The following is a 19270-nucleotide window of genomic DNA, read 5'->3' as shown; positions in this document are numbered from 1 at the left end:
GGAGGTTCTTCAGTCCATGGCTCTCACAAGCGGAGCAACAACAACAATAACAACCACATCATCATTAATATCAACATTTGCAGGAAGAAATCTAAGAATGATGAAGATTCAAAGCACAAGGACAAGGGAGAGGGGAACAAAAAGTTTGATCCTTAGAATACAAGATCCATCATTTGTAGATTAATAGAACCAATAAAGTCTCAAAATAAATTCTTGTCTCAAGCTAAGTTTCCGAGAATAGAAAAAATTGATCTATAAGGTTTAAATAGATGAATGTGTCAGAAGTGGGATTTGAACCCACGCCCTTACTAGAGGAGCAGAACTTGAGTCTGCCGCCTTAGACCGCTCGGCCATCCTGACTTTTCATGAGTTTTATGCTAAATTAAAATTTGTGATTGCATGTGGTCTGCGATGGTAGACCATATAAGGCCTCCAAGCTCCAACCAGCTCCTATTTGTGTTTCTAGAGCTTGCATTTGCCACTTTCCAATTACATTGTCTTCTTCTTCTTCTTCGAGTACAAGGGAGCTTTTCTCTTTGGATAATGGTGTTGATGTTCCAGAGGTACTAGAACTCTCTAATGCATTCGCCAGAGATGGATGATTGTGAAGATGAAGTCCATAGGTGAGGCAAGCACAGGAAGAACAGCAACAACAACAACATCAATATCAATATCAACATTTGCAAAAGGAATTCTATAGATCTTTTCCGGCTCACATTTGCTGCTCCAGAGCTCTGCTACGTACCACCGCCATTGCTGAGGAGCTGGATCTGCAAATCCCCACTCTGACAGAGTTGAATCACAACACTGAAAATAAGATAGTTCTTCGTTCTCATCCTAAATTATCACCCTCTGGATTGAGCCCTTAGTCAACTTAACACATTCAAAGGCCCGGATACTTCATTTGGAGCGAGGCACGAACGTATTCTCTAGCGTCTTTGATCTCTTTAAGAGGATCCTCTTCCTTCCTCCCGGAATTGTGGAGCTGCGCATAGCCTCCACCGCAGTAGCCACTCATTATATCCATCTCTGGAACGTCCTCCTCTACCTGTCCTTGTTCCTCATCAGGCCTCTCCAGCAGCGTCTCTACGCCATCCAGTAGCTTCCTCCACAAGATCTGGTCGCCCACAAGCACTTGCGACTCGCACAAAAGCCTCGCCGACGCCACAGCACAGAGCTTAGTCTCGATTCTCCCCGAGATGTAGCTCAAAGCCGGGATCCACAGCTGCTCGAGCACGTTGATGGAGAGCCCCGGCTGCAACCTGTTGATGGAGTCAACCAGCGCTCCGGGACCGTGCTTGACGGTGAAGAGCGCCATGAAGAGCGTCAGGAGCTTGAGGAACTTGACAGTGCGCTGGCCTCCCATGGCTCGGGAGAAGAAGGACGTCCAAAGGCTCCGATCAATTGCCTGTATCAGCTGCTCCTGCCCGAGGCTCTCCACCACCGCATTGGCGATGTAGAAGGCATAGTCCTCAGTGCTCCTCCGCGACACCAGTGCATGGACAAGGTTGCAAACTTCCTGGAGCTGGTTTGCCTGTGCTATCTCCCGCGGTGCCTTGAGCAAGAAGGCCTCGAGGAGCCGGATCATGGCAGGGGTGCTCCCCGACGACTGCTGCGAGAGCTGGGCGAGAAGCATCGGGAAGAGCTGGAGATACACTCCGGGGATGGGCTGGGCTCTTGACTCAACCAGCTGCGCAAGTACCTGGAAGACGTATGGCTGGAACTCCACGACGTTGTTTTGGAGGATGGATTGGAACACCGGGAAGAGCCGCCCCTCAAAGGCCATAACGACGTCTAGATCGCGGTGGTGGCAGGCCTTTCTCACGAGCACGGACACCGACTCGAAGACATAATGGTTGAACGCTGGATTGGCCGGGTTGTCTCGAGCTCGGATGACGATCTCCATCAGTCCATCCAGGTGGCGCATGCCTGCTTGATCTTCCACCAAGGATAGAACTCTCATGATGCACTTCATCACGTAAGGATTGTCCTGCGAGCCCAGACGCTGCAATCCACTGAGCGAGTTTGCCAGGAGCTGGTCCTGGAAGGGAGCCAAGTCCGCCGAGGAGAAGCGTGGCGCTCCTCCGTCTCTCACCAGCAGCAACCTGTCCACGCACCATGCGGCATACGAGCAAACGACCACGGAGTCACTGAGCAAGAGCTTGATGATCTGCGGCATCAGTCCCAGCGCCACAGCTTTGGAGGCGGCACTTCTAAAGCTTGTGACGAACTTGAGCGCACTGGCCTGGAGGAGGAGCTCGTTTTCTTGGAGTGCCGGGATGATCTGCGACGCAAGGAACTGCTCCACGTTGACGAGATCGGTGGTAGCTCCAACTGTGAAGCTCGACTGCCTCTGTGCCAAGGCAACGATCAAGTAGATAGCCGTGTCCTTGTCTTTCGAGCCCGAGCTTACACTACACAAGCGTTGCAGCAACTCGGCCATTAAACTTTTAACTGGCTCCCTGTAGTGTAGCATGAGCCCTTTGATGAGCTCGGAAGACACACGTCTTCTTGTGTCCATGTCGCTCCCCTCGATATCTCTTTGGATGTATTCCCAAGGATTGTCTCTAAAGAGCTCCTCGTCTTCCTCGCGAACTGCACAAGAAGAGAGTGATTCATAAGAAAAGATTCCTACGTAAAGATGGAAGGATTAAAAAAAACTTACTTCGAACATTTGGGATGACAATGCGTTCGCAGATCTGTCTCAGAGTATCAGCCCCGCTGAAGAGCCCATGATGCACGCTCTTGCTCACCGTTGTCAAAAACTTCACGGCGGCCATAGCCAGTTGGTCTTGTGCTGGTTGCAAAGACGTGGACATCAGTAAGCTCCCGACACTTGTTGCAAACGTCGGAAGGAAGTCTCGAAACTCCTCCTCGTTCTTCTCCATGTAGAGGTTGATGTTCTCACACACGGCCGTCTTGACTTGATCCATGATGCCAGTCTCGCATGATGTGAGAGCTGGATTTTCATACGAGAGATAGTACTCAAACTCGCCCATCCATTCCTTGATGTGGTCCTCGAAAAACTCTGGAAGCTCTTGCGAGTTGAGCGAGTAGAAGATCCGGCAGCACTGTTTCTGGCACTCAAGCAGCGTCTCGAGAGTAGCTGCATCCACAGGTGTAGTAGCCTTTATCACAGCCCCGATCTTCGTGAAAACTTCCAGCAGCGGCGCTGCGAATCCATCCAAGCAGTACTTGAGATCCGAATACAGCTCCGGGCTCTTGGACCCATGCCCAAACTTCTGGAAGATAGAGTTGACAGCCCGCAAGATCACGTGGATGGAAGCATAGCTTGTGGATGATGACAACCTCATGACGAGTTCCGGCAGCAACCCTTTCCAGTTGTTTGGGAAATCATAGCTACTGATAATTGCCACAGCTTGACGTAGGAAGCTCTGGATTCTCGGCGGTGAGGCCAGCATCAACCTCACCACCAAGCTCTTGATCTGCTCCTTCTCACTATCTTGGATCCCCAGCGTGATCTCGTCGCTAGGATTCCATCGAGTCTTGACATGGTTCTTGAAACTGGAAGCCAATGCTTGGCAGTACGTATCGTCCTGCGTGATCGCTGTTGCCTCGCCCAGAAGCTGGAGGAGGGCGATGCCATAGCCGGGATGATTCGACGCGTTGCTGATGTAGAACTCTGCCTCTAGATCGGGCCCAAGAGATGGAGAGGAGATGCGCACGAATGCCTGAGAGAGAGCCACCATCGTTCGTAAAGGTTTCATAGTAGGTTTCCAAGTCCTTTTATATTATAGTCTAAGGAGAAGAAACTTCCAAGGTTTAGGGTTTAAGGTTTAGATCGCGATCACCAATTCTCTCTTTCGGTCCGCAGGTTTTAGATTTCTCGTACACTGTCTTTCTCAATGACCAGCCATCAACGCTCTTCACATTCTTCTGTAGTTACATCTTAAGGTTGGTGTGCTTACAGTTTATCAGCACTTAACAGCTTATCAAGCAATTATGTCAAGCAATTACAGTTGCGAATGGCGGAACTAATGTCGATGTGCATGAGAATAAAAGAAAAAAGAAACAAATGTGCAGTTGCTGCTTTTGTTTGGCTTGTTTCCAAGTCAGAAAAGCAACAGGGGGATCTAAGAATCTCTCACAGCGCTGCCGGCACTCTTCTTCTTCTTCCTGTTGATGAACTCCTTGAGCAGCCGGCTGACGTGAGTGAGATTTGCGCGAGGCTCCCATGTCGATTCCTGCACACTGTATCCCTTCCACTTCACCAGATACTCACGACCCCTCCGCCCATCACACGCAAGTCGATCCTCCAGGATCGACTCCACCTCCCACTCGGGCTCCCCGTCCACGACCACCATCGTCCCATCCTCGGGCGTCTCCTCCTCCTCTTTGAGCATCTTTTGCTTTCCTGCATCGTCTCTGCTGCTTCTTCCGGCTCCCGCTTGATCTGCTGGAGCCCCGCTGCTGTTGTGGCCAGTGCCTCTCTTCCCTTCTTCTTCGGCTCCTTTCCGGGACGGATCAGTCGAGCACTGCGCCTCCTCTGCTTTGAGAGCTTGGTTTACCGCTTGGCCAACTTCTTGTTTGATCTTGTCTTGGCTCTGCATCGGGTTGTCACGGCACACTGCTGTTCGCTCGACCTTTCGCAGTCGCTTGAGCCGCCGCTGGGACGCTCTCGATCCGTTCAGCTCGGACGAAACTTGCTGCTCACTGCCATCCTCGCGGCTTACGCTTGTTTGAATCCCTCGAGGTCTTTCTTCTCCTTCTTCGTCTCTCGCAGCAGCATCCGGAGTTGGAGCCGCAAGCGTTGGGCTCTGGTACTTCTTCCGGAGTTTCCTGGTTTTTGGCCGCGAATCCTGGCTTCTCTCAACTGTCCCCGCGGAAACCTGCCGATCAAGCTCCGAGGAAACCTGCTTCGAGTGTTCGTGTTCGTCCCTCGGAATGGAATGAGAGGCTCCTACATTGTCCCCGATGACAAGCAGCGTCTTCTCCTTCTTGTTCTTCGTTCCCTGGATTGGAGCCGCCTGCTTTCCACCACCGAGAGAAGCCGAATTCACTACCCCGCTCGAGGGTGTCGTCTCTCGGCTCGGACCTCTCCCACTGCTAAACCGGATCAAGCTACTCAACCTGAAAACACCCTCCACACCCATGGAGCCCGGCACCTGGATCCGAAAACTTGCCTCGGACAAGCACTCCTGGATCTTATACGGCCCAACGAACTTGGGAGGCTGGATTGTGGCATCAATCTCCTCGGTACTCAGCAGCACAAGATCACCCACGCAAAAAGGCTCTGGCATCGTCGCCATCGCTGCTAGTTACCCAAGAGAAGGCCCAGACTCCCACCTTGTCATCTGTGGAAGAAGCAATCCCGAGCTTTAGGGTTAGAGCGAGAGAAATCGTTTTCTCTTATTTTGGGTCGAGGTGGCCACCGTGCTTGAAACCTTCCACCACGTCATCGAACATTTCCTCCAGTCCCTTGAGCTTCATGCCGAGAAAGTTGACAAGCTTGTCGTTGCACAAGCCTTTGTACGGTTTCTTCGAGGCCGGAAATCTGGAAGAACGAGTCAAGGGAAAGAAAAAGAGAAGTTTTGCATGGCTTACGTTGGTATCTTGTAGTCCGGGTACCTCTCGGCCAGAAACTCGGTGAGCTCCGCGTTCGTAGCATCCACTGCCGAGCAGATGTAGCGTCCGTTTGCAGCTGGGTTTTCGAAAGCGCGGATGTGAGCGGTGGCAACGTCGTCCAAGTGCACGTAGCCCATGAACTTGAAGTTCTCGAAGCGTTTGTCGTTACCTGGATCGAGCTTGAGAACGAAAGAAACGTTTTTGCTCGTACCTTGGAAAAGAGAAAGGGAGTCGGCTGCGCTGGCCGTCGGTACTGGTGGCAGCGTGTACCCCACGATAAAGCTCGGGATGATTGTAACGAGGTCGAGATTGTTGGACTTCGCAAACTCCCAGGCGGCTTGCTCGGCGAGAGTTTTTGATAGCGGGTACCAGAACTACAAAAAGAGATGGATAATTAATATGTAAGTACACTTCTAGCAACCTTGTTCTCGCGGCACAGCTCCGAGGAGCTCCAAATAGACTCGTCCAGAAACGCATCCTGGGGGAAGGAAGCGGCGAAGCGCACTGCTGACGTCGACGACGTATACACGACACGCTTGACAGTCGATGGCTTCTTGCAGGCTCGCAGAACGTTTAAAGTTCCCAGCACAGCCGGATCAACAATCTCGGCCTGAAAAAGGAGAACAGCATTCTCAGAGAACGTAAGGAAGAAGCGGTGCTTACTTGCGGATCTTTGGCAGTCATGGTGACAGCACTAGCAGCGTGAAAAACCCCTTCACAGCCGTCAACAATGGAGTCGAAGACGCCCTCTGAGAGAAGGTCTGCTTTGAAGAGCGTGAGCCTCTCCTGTGCACCACTGAGCTTCCAGAGATGCGACGTTTTGTTCGGATCATCTGCACGAAGGCGATAGAACCTTAAAGTTCGTCCATAGAAACGATTAAAATGAGAACTCAAACTCACCTGGATCCCTCACGGTGCCTCGGACATAATACCCCTCTTCCAGCAGCCTTTTCACCAGCCAGGATCCCAAGAAGCCCGATGCGCCAGTGACACACACCGTCGCCATAGCTGAAACCCAACAAAATAAAACTGGTTGGTTTGTACTCGTTCGTATTCGTGACTCTGACCGAGAAGACAACGTTAAGCCCGCCCCTGCGTTATGCCATAGTCGAGAATCAAGAGCACTTAAATTTCAGATCCTTACCTCGCGGTTGCTCGAGCCGTTATTACTCTATAAAACTCCATCACTCGTCATGGCAATCCAAGTTTCGACATTTACAAATTACAAAAACAAGTTACATCGATTCTGAAGTACCAGACCGCACTAGCTTCTGCTTTTGCAACTCGGCATTAGACAGGCGTTCAGCCTCCAATGCAAGCTCAAGCTGGTGTGCAACAAAACACAAAAGACCATTTTAATACAGAGCGGAAAGAGCATCACTAGCTACCTTTGCTGTTCTTGCGCTCCACTCGTCCAGCATAGCCCGGAGCCTTTCGTTCTCTTCGACGTACTGCACAACAAGATCAGTTTTCGTTTGTTCAATCGCATCTACCTTATCGTTCAAAGTCTTCACTCGTTGGATATCGGAGTCCTTCTCGGCAATAAAACTTCTCGCCATGCGTATCTCACCTTGCAATTGATCTCTCTACAGTTTCACCCGTCAAAGTCGCCAACAATAAGTTAGAAAAACGTTCACGTACCTCAGCTGTTACTGCACGTAGTTCTTGCTCACGTGCTCCAAGCAAATGTGCCACATCGACCTGAGCCAATATGAAGTTGTTCACGTGAGAAATAGATATCATACCTGGGGCGTGGTGCCATCTTCTTGTGAGCATTCATATTTACTCAACATCTCTTGCAATCGCAGAACCTGGACGGGGCAAAATGTCGATACGGTCAACGGCTGACATGAAGTGCAAACCTCTTCACTCAAAAAGCACAGGTTTTCTTGCTGATAACGCAGGAGCGTTGCCTGCTGATCGGTTAAGCTTCCACCATCAATGTACCTGGAACATCACATACAAAACTAAGTGAACACGCTTCGCAAACCAGATAAAGAACCTCAAATCACCCAGTGGGGTAGGCGACTGAAGAGCGGAATAGAGCAAGTGCATTGCATCTGGTTGAATGTCTGAAATGTGGTGGGTTCGAACAGCCCCTGGAGAAAAGAAAGAAGGTCAACTGCAAGTATCACATCACGGAGGAACTGTACTCACATATGTATAACCCCATCAATGCCGCAGCCCAAAGAATTTCCATCAGTAGAATGAACCTGGCAGCGTGTGTCAAGCACAGCTAAGAACTTATAACTCCCACCTGATCAACAAGAACGAAGAAATCCTTGCGTTCATCAGGAACGGCTGCCAAGACAGCACCAAAAGAAGAACCATGTTTCCTGCCAAGGAAAAAGAAAAAGAAAAAAATAAAAACAATAAAAAGAAGAAAAAAAGAAGAAGAAAACTTACCGATCGCTATAACGATGCAAGGCAGCTGAATCAAAGCCTCCAGTCTTTCACTGAAATCGAGAAACCCCTTCAATAAAAATTTACCAACAGTTTGACAGGCGACAAGTTTGCCTTGAACAAGTACCTGCCGACGTTCCTTCTTCACTTGAGCGGCCAAATGGCGCTGGAGCAAGCCTGACACGAAAGAATCAAAGAAATATTGCAATAGAAAAAAATCAAAAGAATCAAGATGAACAGCACGAGAAAGAATCATGACGAACAGCACGAAAAATTACGACAATATCGCGTAAGAAAAACGCACAAATACACACACACACACACCTGTGAAGAGATACATCACAACATTGGCGCTGCAAAGCATCGGAGTAAGGTACGCATAGTCTAATCCCAGAAACGAAGAGCTGATCACGAGACCCGCAAAGCCCGCCTGGAATAAGATCGCTACAAGTAACCATCCAAAGAAACCATGAAAAACAATGGAATTTTCCAGGTACCAGCAAGACGCAGTAGAGGATCGCAGCCACTCTATCAGCGCGCTGCCGATGAGTTCTCGCCGGTGGCTCCAATGCCGCCTCGACAAAACTAGCACACCCACATCGAGATCACCTAGCTCAGCTGAGAAAGAATGAGTGAACTCGGGCTTACTGATCGCCATTTGCGAGAGGGTCTCTGAGTGACGAGTCCTCTTCCGGTGGAAGAGCTCCGCTGCTCCATCGCACCATGTAATCCATCGCGCGGCAACCCTAAATTCTCCCTGTCCCTCTTCCTCGGAGATAATGCCACCTAAAACAATAGAGCTTTGCTCTTAGCTTATTGCTGGGATTTTAACACCGGGAACGCAATCACGTCTCCTATGCTTGGACTGTCCGTGAGAAGCATGACGAGGCGGTCGATCCCAATTCCCTGGAGAGGTATAAAAGGAAGAGATTTCTACCAGTCACTCCAAGTTTTAGAACTCTCTTACCATTCCGGCGGTGGGAGGCATTCCATACTCCAGTGCCGTGAGGAAGTCTTCGTCTAGAGTGACTTCGTATGAGTCGTTCTTGTGTTGCTTAACCGCCGATTCGCCGCGGTCTCGCGCAGCGGCTGCTGCCTCTTCCAGCTGCTTGTTGTGAGCTCGGATTTGCGCTTCGAACCTGGCTCTCTGATGACAAAAGGCTGCTTGAGTCACGGGATGGCAAGGAGAAACAAGAGCACGAACCTGTTCTATCGGATCTGTCAGCTCCGAGAATGCATTGGCCAGCTCCCGGCCACAAATGTAAAGTTCGAAGCCCTCGACCAGGCCTGGAAAGCTGCAAAGAACCATTCCCTTTAACCGACGAAATAGAATATAGAAGAAGTTACTGAAAGAAAGTCACCTCCGATGGGCTTTGGCAAGGGGAGAGACTTCGACCGGGTGATTAGTGACGAACGTTGGCTGTATTAGTGTTTTCTCCACGACTGCTTCGAACACCTGAGCCACCGCATCATTACGTTTACAAACCGACGGAGACGAAGAAAGTAAATGTGCACCTCATTTAGAACGTTTCCGACTGTTGCGCAGTTTGCAATAACAGTTTGGAGAGATTCGTCTTTCCGGGGTGATAATGCTGACAAAGCCGCCGATTTTGCTGCCGAAAGCACTAAAGTCGATTCCAGTGGCCTCCTGAACCAGTGACTGCATGCTAGCCCGCCTCCACCGGGTTTTTCTAGCGCTATTTCTTTTCCCTGGCAATTGAAATGGAAATAAGGTAAGGTACACAAAGTAGACATACTTGATAGAGTAGCTTCGCGTTTCCGAGGATGGCTTCCGCACATTTGGCAATGAGGTCCTCGGCCAAAGCCATCATGTCGTTGTAGTCAGCATACGCTTGATATATCTGAATCGTAAATCCTTAACTGAGAGGGAGTAACAAGGTTACTTACCTCCATGGACGTAAACTCCGGATTATGGCGCGTAGAGATTCCTTCATTCCTGAAGATGCGGCCAAGCTCGTCGACCCTTTCAACCTACACACAAGGCAATCCGTAAGCTGATGCCTTTCCCGTATAAGCGATGGTGCACAGACCGGCACCCACTTTAAATGTAGCTCAGTAGCAATGCGCAAGACAAGATCCCGTTCCACTGAATTATGATGCGTTATGGATGGTCTGGCATCTGCTCCTCGAGCTCCCCCCTGCATAGAATGCAGTAAACAATATCGTCATCCGCATTCGGTCCGACATTCATATCACCAATGTCAAACTTTCACCATTTGCTTTGTCACAATAGAGCGCAAGCCATGAAAGATAGATCGGTACCTGGATAGAGGCTGAATCCTCTCGAATTCCCAAGAAAGCGAGCTTTCCAAACGCTCGGCGAGCAAAAATCCGGCCAGCCACAGACACACGATCCTCGTCCACCCCTCCGGCCGGTAAGTCGTCGGTATTTTATTTCTCCTGGAGCTGCGTGGCCTTGTGTGTCCGATTCCAGGACTACGCACAAGGCTCAATGCCTAGGCCTCGCATTTCCTCCACCTGGATCGAGCAATCACGAGTAAATTTTCACCTCCAGGACGACCACCGCCGGCATTACCTTCTTCAGGCGCAATCCCCGCACGTCCCTGCCCGATGCCAATGCCGAATCCTCGCCTCCATCGCCAGCACTCTTGGAAATCCTGGAAGGAACCTCGGTGCTGCTGGCGCTGCTGCTGAGTGAATGCAGGATCCTTGGCACCGCTTCTGAGTACGGACGGAGCAGGAGGGGCACACCATCGCCCTAGCGCCACCGCCCGAAAGGAAGAGAATAAAACTTTATAAATCCTAAGGAGGGGTTTCTGGCGAATCCGAGTTAAAACTGGACAAAAGGACTCCAGGGTTATGGTTAACAAGTTAAAAGTCTCAAAGATTTAATATTACTTATTAAAATGTCAAAAATTAAATTATTAAATGATTTTATGGCTAAAATAAAGATAAAATTTTGTGAGGTTAAGGAAGTAAAGTTTTTAGTTCAAAATGTTAATTTGAACTATTGGTAATAGTGTGGATTAGTCGAAGTAACCAAGTGGGAAAGATAGCTAAGAGAAATGAATTGTAATAATACAATGGTATTGCAAATTTAAGAAAGAGACTTATGGGTGGGTTACTAAATTAGGCCGTACATAAAGTCCATAGCAAAAAATGCTAAGAAAATTTACTAGGGGTGAACAATTTTTAGATTTGGCAAAGTTGAGCTTTTGCTATGGAAACAAAAGAATATCTCGAGACTAATGGCTAAATTTAGGTTATAGAAATCATTAGAAGAAATTCAAATAACAAAGTTGAGCAAAAAACACTTATGTGTTAGATGCTAACAAATCATGGAAAAGAGAATATATTTTCAAGAATAGATTTCTAAATATTCCAATTTGGCAAAGCTCCAAGGGAGGGAGTAGCAAAATAGCAAATGTAAGCTCCTGAATTTGGACTTTTCGAGAGGTCACTCAGTTGAATATTATTCAAACCTAATGATGTTTAACTTCAAATATCCCAAAAAACCCTTAACCGATTGAAAAAAAAGTGCATTTTTCTTTATAATTGAAGTTATTTTATTAATTGCTTATAATCCACCACACTTCCTTATAAATTCACACCCTTGTGAATAAAAACTGAGAAATACAACTCTTCCAAGAACTTCATTATTTTAACACTTTCGAGCCCAGTGGGAGCAAATTAAACTTGCCAAATGTCAATTAATATATAGTATGATTCCCATAACCAATCAATAAAGTCGGACTAAAACCCTTTTAATACACAAATTAGAAAGAAAAAATTTATACATTACAGTGAAATGATAGGACTATAAACAGCCCTAACACGAATTATAAATTAATGGAACTTAGTGCCTAAACATAAACCATAAGAAACCTGAATAATACAACATACCACATGCAAAAAAATAGAAAAGGAATCTTTCAGTTTTAATAATTATGCTCTTGATTCTAGAATCTAGAAAGTCCTTAAATCTCACCACCTAAGATAATTCCATCTGCACCTCTGCAATGGAGAAAAAAATTCAGATTATTTCTCAAAAAAAATCTCAATTTTACTTACTCTTTTTCACACTGAGCTTTGGCTCCAAACACTTGCGCATTACTGTGTTCTTAACCCATCCGAACATTCTATGTGCATACGTCTTCTGAACTTGTTCTAGTTTCCTCATGTCTGCAGTAGAATCCAGAGAGATGTCGACCAGGTCTTTCACTTCGTCCTTGGATGAGAATGCATCCAAACCTGGAGTGCAAAAGATAACATCAAGTGATTGAAAATGAAACAGCACAAACGTACCTTCAATAACCACAATGTGTTGGAGACGATCATCTGAAGCAAAATACCGTTCCCATGACTTGAATACCGGGTGTGATCTATCCCCATCATAGCCTTTTGTCCATTCCTGAAGGCCTTTGCATTCCAGATGAGCATCATGGAGAGCCATTGCCATGGAATGATTTGTAGGCTTCTTCTTCAGCAATGCCTCTGCGACAAGTTTCCTAGTTCTGTAACGAACACTGCTGGAAGGCACATGGGCCACATTCAAAACCAGACGGGCATATGGCACCTTCAACCCAGTCCAACCTTGAGGCCCTGCACTGCTACTGAACATCTGAGAAAACTCCGGAGAGCATTTAGCACATGCTAAATCAACATCATGTTTCTCTGTGTGTTTCACCTGCACCAAAATGAGTGTCATCGTCTCCAGGCTAAACGTGTCACCAAAGAACCCAACGATGACGATGTCTATGCCCCATTCATTTTCACAGCAAATGATTCCTACGCCAGCCTTTCCAAATTCAAGCAAATCTTTTGCGGTGAGCTCCTGCAGTCGGAAGTCGGTTTTCCTGAATAGCAAGCAAAAAAACTTGGCTTCACCCATGTTTCTGTGGATTTCTTCTTTACCACTTCCATCTATAGAGCCACCTGCTTGTTTTGTTTCCCCTTCACCTTCAGCAGTGTGCGTACTTCCACCTGGAGCTTTCGAGGCCGTCAGCGTTGGAGATGGCAACTTCACCTCAGGTGGCGGCGTCTTTACTTTGACCTGCGCGTTTTCTCCTGGAGCTTTGGACAGGGACGCTGAAGCCACCTGCGGCTGACCCGGAATTTTTTTGTTTCCTTTAACCCTTCTCCTACGCTTCAAAGCCGAGGCCGGAGGTGGTGGCATGTTTACTTCGACCTGCACTTCTCCTCCACCATCTGGAGCTTTGGGGGTCGGAGATGCTGAATTCTGCTCACCTTCTCTAATAAGATCGGACAGCGACTTCCCACTTAAGCCACGGCAAAGCTCGTCAAAAGTAAAGCACTTCCATGAATTTCTGCCTAGACTATCCACTGCAAGTAGGAGCAGCACCCGTGCAACCAACTCGCCCCTGTAACCTCGATCAACCCATCCACGCTTCATCCCAGTTACAAGTGCCTCCAAGCACTCCTTCCACCCTGTCCCAACCTTCCCTTGTGCACGCAAAACCTGTGCTGCAGCCGCTGCAACCAGTGGCTCCGTAGCCCAATGCGTCCAAACAAGAGTCCGGTCATCAGAAATGGACATCACGCTAAGTAGGTGACTTGCAACCATATCAGTGATAATTGTGGCATGCGGATTGATGTCAATGCATACTCTGCAGCCCAGTGTAGCCAGACAAGCCTCATGTGATAGACCTCCTCTTTCAAGCATACACTTGTCGAACGAACCAGTGCCACCCAGGAGCTTATCTACAGCCAAAAGCAGCACGTCACGTGCACTTGCGGAAGCCTTCACCAATGCTTGCCACAGTGGCCGACCATAGCCGCAAAGACGACCCAGATCTTCAACTTGAGCAAGCAGAAGGCCACCTGTTTGTTCGTCCGATGGCAAGTCTGCCAAGAAAAAGCAGTACGCTGGATGTGCAACTAGCTTTCCCGCCGCAGCCACTCGATCGCTACTAAACCCTAAACCGGATGCCTTATTGGGCGGCGCAAAACTGTTTAGCCTCCCGTCTGTGTCGGTGAACATCACCGACACACTTCCATTTTCAGGCAACACTCTGGAAGCCCTCCTTGCAGGAACAAATGCAGCAACAGTTGTCGGATCAGCATGCGAAGTAAACCATCGGGCTTCGTCCATGACAAACAGGACCTTCAGTTTTCCTTTGGCAGGAGCTGGAACATTCGACAGTAGACCTTCAAGCGTGTTGTACTTCTTAAACACCTTACTTTCCCAGATGCCCCACATATTGCTTTTCTCGCCAGGCTTCTCTTTCAGGTCGACGTCAAGGCGATTAGCAAACTCCTCCCGGGCTTTGTTTCCTATCTCCATCTTCGCCTGTACCACGTCCCAAAAGTTCTTCCCAACCATGAGATCGTTCAAGAACTTCTTGGCATCCATGGGGTCCTCCCCGGAAGTCAGATGCAGAAGAGCCTCGATGCATGACACAAAGTAGTCAATGCAGAAGAGCATGAACCTGCTCTGCGACAAAAGCGTAGAACCCGAGCTGAGCAATTTGACGGCGTTTGTGTAGAAGAAGTCCGCAAAGGCAGACCTTGGAGGGTACGCGGTGCCAGATGAGGCGAATGAGCAGTAGATGACGAACACACCTAAATTCGCAAGCTCGCAGGTAGTCCTCGACTTTCCCCAGCCACTCGACTGAACTAACGTGACAACAGGTGCTATCATGGTTTTCTTCGTCTTCCAGTCCTCTCCTGTTTCTTCCAGCTTCTCACGCAACGACTCCACGTTGTCTAATCCCCCAACTCTTTGGTACTCCTGCGCAAATGCTGATTCGGCAATACCCTCCACTCTTTTCCAGTATTCAGGTGGCGGCTGGAGGATTTCAGAGAGCTCGCGTTCCAGTTTCGACATATCCTCCTGGAGTTGACTCGCCCGCACTTTCTCTGAGGCTATCTGCTCCTTTAGTTCGGCATCCTCCCCGGCTTCCCACAATTTACATTCAAGGTCTGCAATTTCCGCAAGCGCCGACTCCAGATGAAAGCTCATATGAGCAATCTCACCTCTTTTAAGTCGCTTTCTCTCCTCCTCTTCATCCGGCTCTCGCCCACGCTTTCTAGATGAAGAGGCATCCATAGCTTGAACTTAACCCTACAAAGACCGTAAAAACCCCAATATTAGGTCTTTTGAAACAATCGTCACCGTTCAACCAACGACAGCCGTCGGATCAATAGATTATTAGGTTAATAAAATAATAGAGCTTATAGAGTTAAAATTCTATAGAGATATAAAATTGCTGTGCACTTGGTTTGCTATATCTCATGTATTAATCCAATTAATAGAATGGAAGTTTATAAACACAAGATTAATCTTATTGAATATCAACTTACATGGTAGAATAAATTAGAATATACTAGAAAATGTTTTAAAAAGTTTATAAATTATAAACTGTGAGTGCTGTCAACAACATTAGGACTGGAAAATGCAGAAGACAAAGAGAAAAACTAGTGGAGACAAAAAATATAACTTAAACTGGCGTTAATTCAGATTGTGGAGAAATAGAACAAAACTAATCTATATATACTATAAGGTGATGAAGCTCCACCACTTTTGGATCGAGGACAACCTAAATATAACTAAGGTCGAGGAGGTGCCACATCATCATCAGGAATGTGGTTCGAGAATTAAGAATTGTACGGGAAATCAGAGAGTCAGGAATAGAGAAGTGTCTCGAGAGTCAGGAATGTGGTCTATGGGTCAGGAATTTGGCAAGAGTTAGGAATGTGGCAAGAATTGGGGGATTCCTGACAGCACCCCCTCCTCAAGAATGAGTGGAACAAGGACATGAATGAGAATGAAGAGGAGGATGAGATGGATGTCGAAGGACAAGAGATGGAGAATGAAAAGAATGAGGATTAGGACAAGAAGGATAGCGGCGGTGGAAGTCCTGAACAAAGTCAGGAGAATGAATCAAGTTGTCTGTAGGTTCCTAAGTGCGTTCCTCAGGTCTGTAACCCTTCCAGTCTATCAGATAGTAGAGTTTAGACCATGAGATTTTGGAATCAAGGATGTCCTAAACCTCGTACTCAGACCCATCCTCGAGCTGCACTGGTGGAGGCAGAGGAATGACCTAATTTGAAATAGGATTGGGAATATAAGGAGAGAGGAGTAAAAAACAGGGTGAATTTGATATAAGGAGGGAAGTGCAAGGCAATAACTGATAGGATTAATAATGGCAATGATAAGGAAAGGACCGAGGCATTTGAAATTAAGTTTGGGACATAGCCTGGTGGTGGAGATATTTCGCCTAAGGAGCCAAACCCTATCCCCAATATTGTAAGGGGGACAATCCTGACTAATGTTTTGTGAGATTCCCGAGCATGATGGAGGTGGAAGGAGATGGAATTGTGGATTTCCTGGAGGTTGGAGACAAATGCCTCAAAATGGGGATTTGAACAAGAGGATTTAGATAGAGAAGGAAGTGAGAGATTGAATTGAGGATTTGGGCCAGAGTTTGCAAAGAAGGGGGAAACTCGAAGGGAGGAGTGAACAGAGTTGTTATAGGAGAATTTAGCAAGGGGAAGGATATCGAATCAATCATCTTAATGATAGTTGTGTGAGACACAAATCCCTAAGCCCCAAAGTGGAGCCAGAAGGGTGCCATGTGGTAATGGCCGAAGCAAAAACCAAATGAGCGTAACACAGTTGGACTAAAAACTCCAACTTGAAAGGTCGAGAGCGGGAGTGGAACTCCCAATGAAGTGCTCAAGGAACAAGCACGGAGCAAGCAATAAGTGAGTCTCTAGAAAAAGGACACAAGAGGACCAACACATGACACATAGAAGTGTCCGAGATAGACCCAAGATGGAGTCTGGGATGGATCCAAGATGGACCCGAGATGGACCCGAGATGGAGTCTGAGATGGAGTCTGAGATGGACCCGAGATGGAGTCCGAGAAGGACCCGAGATGGAGTCTAAAGTCGAGATTGAGACCGAGACCGGGATCGAGATCGGGACCGAGACTGAGACTAAGGCCGAGGCCAAGACCGAGCCCAAGCCCAAGTCTGAGTCTGAGTCCGAGTCCGAGTCCAAGTTTGAGTCTGAGAGGGTGAAAGCCCAAAGCGTTCGTCTCCCAAACCCTGGGGGATTTGGTGAGCTCCAAAAGTATAGTAAGAGGGAGGACTCTAGTGGAGCCAATTTGGCCAGAAAAGGTTAGTTTAGCCCAGGAAGGTTGTACTTAGGTGTTGGGTGATGGGATAACCACTGGGAAGTCCAAGGCTAGAGTGAATACAGACCGATAAGCAGGGTAGCTTGGTGAAGTATTCAAGAGCCGGTGCTAGTTCCCCCGAAAGATTGAATGGTCAATGCTCCCAGTCCAAATGTGGGTGGCACTACCTACTTGGATACATGGCGTGGCTCAACGGAACCTCGCTCTAAGCCCATAGCTAAAGCACCTAAAGGTGGAAGGCAGGGAGAGTACTCATGAGGCTCGCGTAGGGCCATGGTGTTCCGAAATGTTGTCCCAAAGTCCCAGACTGTGGAAAGGAAGAGGGGTAGCCCTCTAGTGTGGTGACCAAGGACACAGTCACATAGTGAAAAAGTCCTAGAGGACAATGGGACTTAGTGGTCAAGCCTGTGGGCCTTGATCCAGTGGCAGTGTTGGTGAACACGGCCATGGACAAAAAGGGAATTGGTGGGGACTGGAACAAAGATATTGGGGAAGGCTGTTCCCCATGTTTGCAGACATCCTAAGGATGCTAAGGAGTGGATCTAGCATGACCATTCATGGACGGATGGCCCAGTCTTTGAGAGACGGGATTGCAATGCAGGTGGTGTTGGACTTGTGACCAAGGTGAATGGGCATGGCTTAGCGTAACAGGTTGATATGTCGGTGGTACCTTGGGGTGTTAGTCATGGGATTAGACATGTGGAGCACTTCTACCAAGTGCAAAAGTTGAGTGGCATAGATGCTATTTTTGGGGATAGCGAGCCCCAAGTCTAGAATAAGACTTATGGAGGTTGTGAGTGAGACTCCTCCAAATAGTCAGAGGTGTGGTTAAGTGACTAAAGTAGAATGGAAAAATTAGTCTCTTACAAGTTGATGAAGCACCTCAGAAATTGTTTCAACATCTGAATCATTCGCTCGGACTATCCATTAGTTTGAGGATGATACGCTGAAGAGAGGTTGGCCTTCACTCCAAGTAGCTGCAAGAACTGTTGCCAGAAATGAGAGATGAACTGAGGTCCCTAATCTGAAACCACATCTGTAGGAATCCCATAAACTCGGTAAATTTCCTTGAATACCAATTTTGCCATGTCCTCGCCGGAAAAATCCTTGGTATACGGCAAAAAGTGTGCCATCTTTGTGAAGCGATCCACCACGACTAAAATGCTGTTAAAGCCTCCAGAACTTGGAAGATCACTCAAGAAATCCATGGAGATGGATTCCCAAGGACCTGAAGGGACGGGGAGGGAACGAAGCAAACCTAAAGGAAGGTGGCGAGGTACCTTATTCCGGGTGCAAGTGTCACAGGAGGTAACAAAAGCTTTGATGTAGTCATCCATGTGAGGCCACCAAAAGTCCCATGCAACCAACTCATAGGTTTTCGCAATGCCAAAGTGACCGGCAGTCAGGCTATCATGGCACGCCATCAGGACCAACCTTCGAGCATCACCTTCAGGAATGTAAAGCTGCTCCCCACCGTACAACAAGCCATCTAAGAACTTGAACTCGTCAAATCGCCGGCAGTCGGGAGTCACTAGGTGTCCAGTTTGAAGATGGGGGAAAAAATGTCACTAGCAAGGTCATCGGATTGAAGATCGTTTCTGATCGCATCCATCAAGGAGGAGTTCTGAGGGGCTAGGGAAATTGCTATAACTTGAAGCCAATCAGGACCGAGGATAACTTGATCCTGTTGATCGAAGGTAGGATTACCAGGCCTGAGACTAAGATAGGAGTGCCTTGAAAGAGCATCAGGAAGGCCCTGAAGCTTTCTAGGTCTGTACTTGATAACAAAGTCAAACCGACTCAGGAATTGTGCCCACCTTGCCTAACAACGGCTCAAAACTCGGGAAGTGGGAAAGTACTTTAGATTTTTGTGATCCATCCAGACTGTTTTTTGATGGCTTGCCCCCTCCAAGAAACGATGCCACTCTCCAAAGGAATCCATGATGGCAAGGAGCTCCTTGTCATGGATTTCGTAATTGATCTCCGTAGGCTGGAATTTCTGAGAATGGAAAGCGACTAGATGAATGTAAGCCACAAATTTTTCCTTTCCAATTTGCCAGCTTACCTCGCCTATCCGACCAACTCTGCCTTGGCTTGTGCTAAGTTCCCTCGCCAAGGTTCTCGCCTATGGTACCAGC

The 19270-nt window shown here is 47.9% G+C and overlaps 3 protein-coding genes and 1 non-coding gene across 4 annotated transcripts; all 4 read right to left on the bottom strand.

The window, feature by feature from the left end:
• Window positions 1-276: 276 nt before the first annotated feature.
• On the bottom strand, window positions 277-360 carry TRNAL-CAA. Its single transcript has one exon. It is a non-coding gene; the product is annotated as a tRNA-Leu (tRNA).
• Window positions 361-3987: 3627 nt separating this feature from the next.
• LOC112343072 (chromodomain-helicase-DNA-binding protein 2-like) lies at window positions 3988-5300 on the bottom strand. The gene has a single exon (XM_024665957.1). It carries the CDS (start codon window positions 5268-5270, stop codon window positions 4095-4097), a length of 1176 nt encoding a protein of 391 aa, XP_024521725.1. The 5' UTR covers window positions 5271-5300; the 3' UTR covers window positions 3988-4094.
• A 45-nt stretch (window positions 5301-5345) lies between these two features.
• Window positions 5346-6746, bottom strand: LOC9643424 (tetraketide alpha-pyrone reductase 1; the record flags this gene model as incomplete). The annotated part of the gene is made up of 7 exons (XM_002963168.2): window positions 5346-5515; window positions 5566-5755; window positions 5798-5960; window positions 6008-6196; window positions 6250-6419; window positions 6487-6678; window positions 6731-6746. Coding segments are annotated over 7 exons (1065 nt in total), but the record flags the coding sequence as incomplete, so codon positions are not given.
• Window positions 6747-6777: 31 nt separating this feature from the next.
• LOC9643423 lies at window positions 6778-8769 on the bottom strand. The gene is made up of 14 exons (XM_024665964.1): window positions 8638-8769; window positions 8487-8574; window positions 8314-8419; window positions 8117-8166; window positions 7993-8059; window positions 7844-7922; window positions 7744-7799; window positions 7589-7685; window positions 7449-7533; window positions 7332-7397; window positions 7228-7287; window positions 7080-7172; window positions 6975-7037; window positions 6778-6911 (listed from the first exon to the last, which is right to left on the bottom strand). Exons 1-14 carry the CDS (start codon window positions 8721-8723, stop codon window positions 6822-6824), a joined length of 1086 nt encoding a protein of 361 aa, XP_024521732.1. The 5' UTR covers window positions 8724-8769; the 3' UTR covers window positions 6778-6821.
• Window positions 8770-19270: the final 10501 nt, after the last annotated feature.

Source organism: Selaginella moellendorffii, unplaced genomic scaffold, assembly GCF_000143415.4.
Source record: "Selaginella moellendorffii unplaced genomic scaffold, v1.0 SELMOscaffold_3, whole genome shotgun sequence".
NCBI lineage: Eukaryota > Viridiplantae > Streptophyta > Lycopodiopsida > Selaginellales > Selaginellaceae > Selaginella > Selaginella moellendorffii.
The sequence above is the reverse complement of the archived record's forward strand: the minus strand, read 5'-3'. Positions and strand labels throughout refer to the sequence as shown.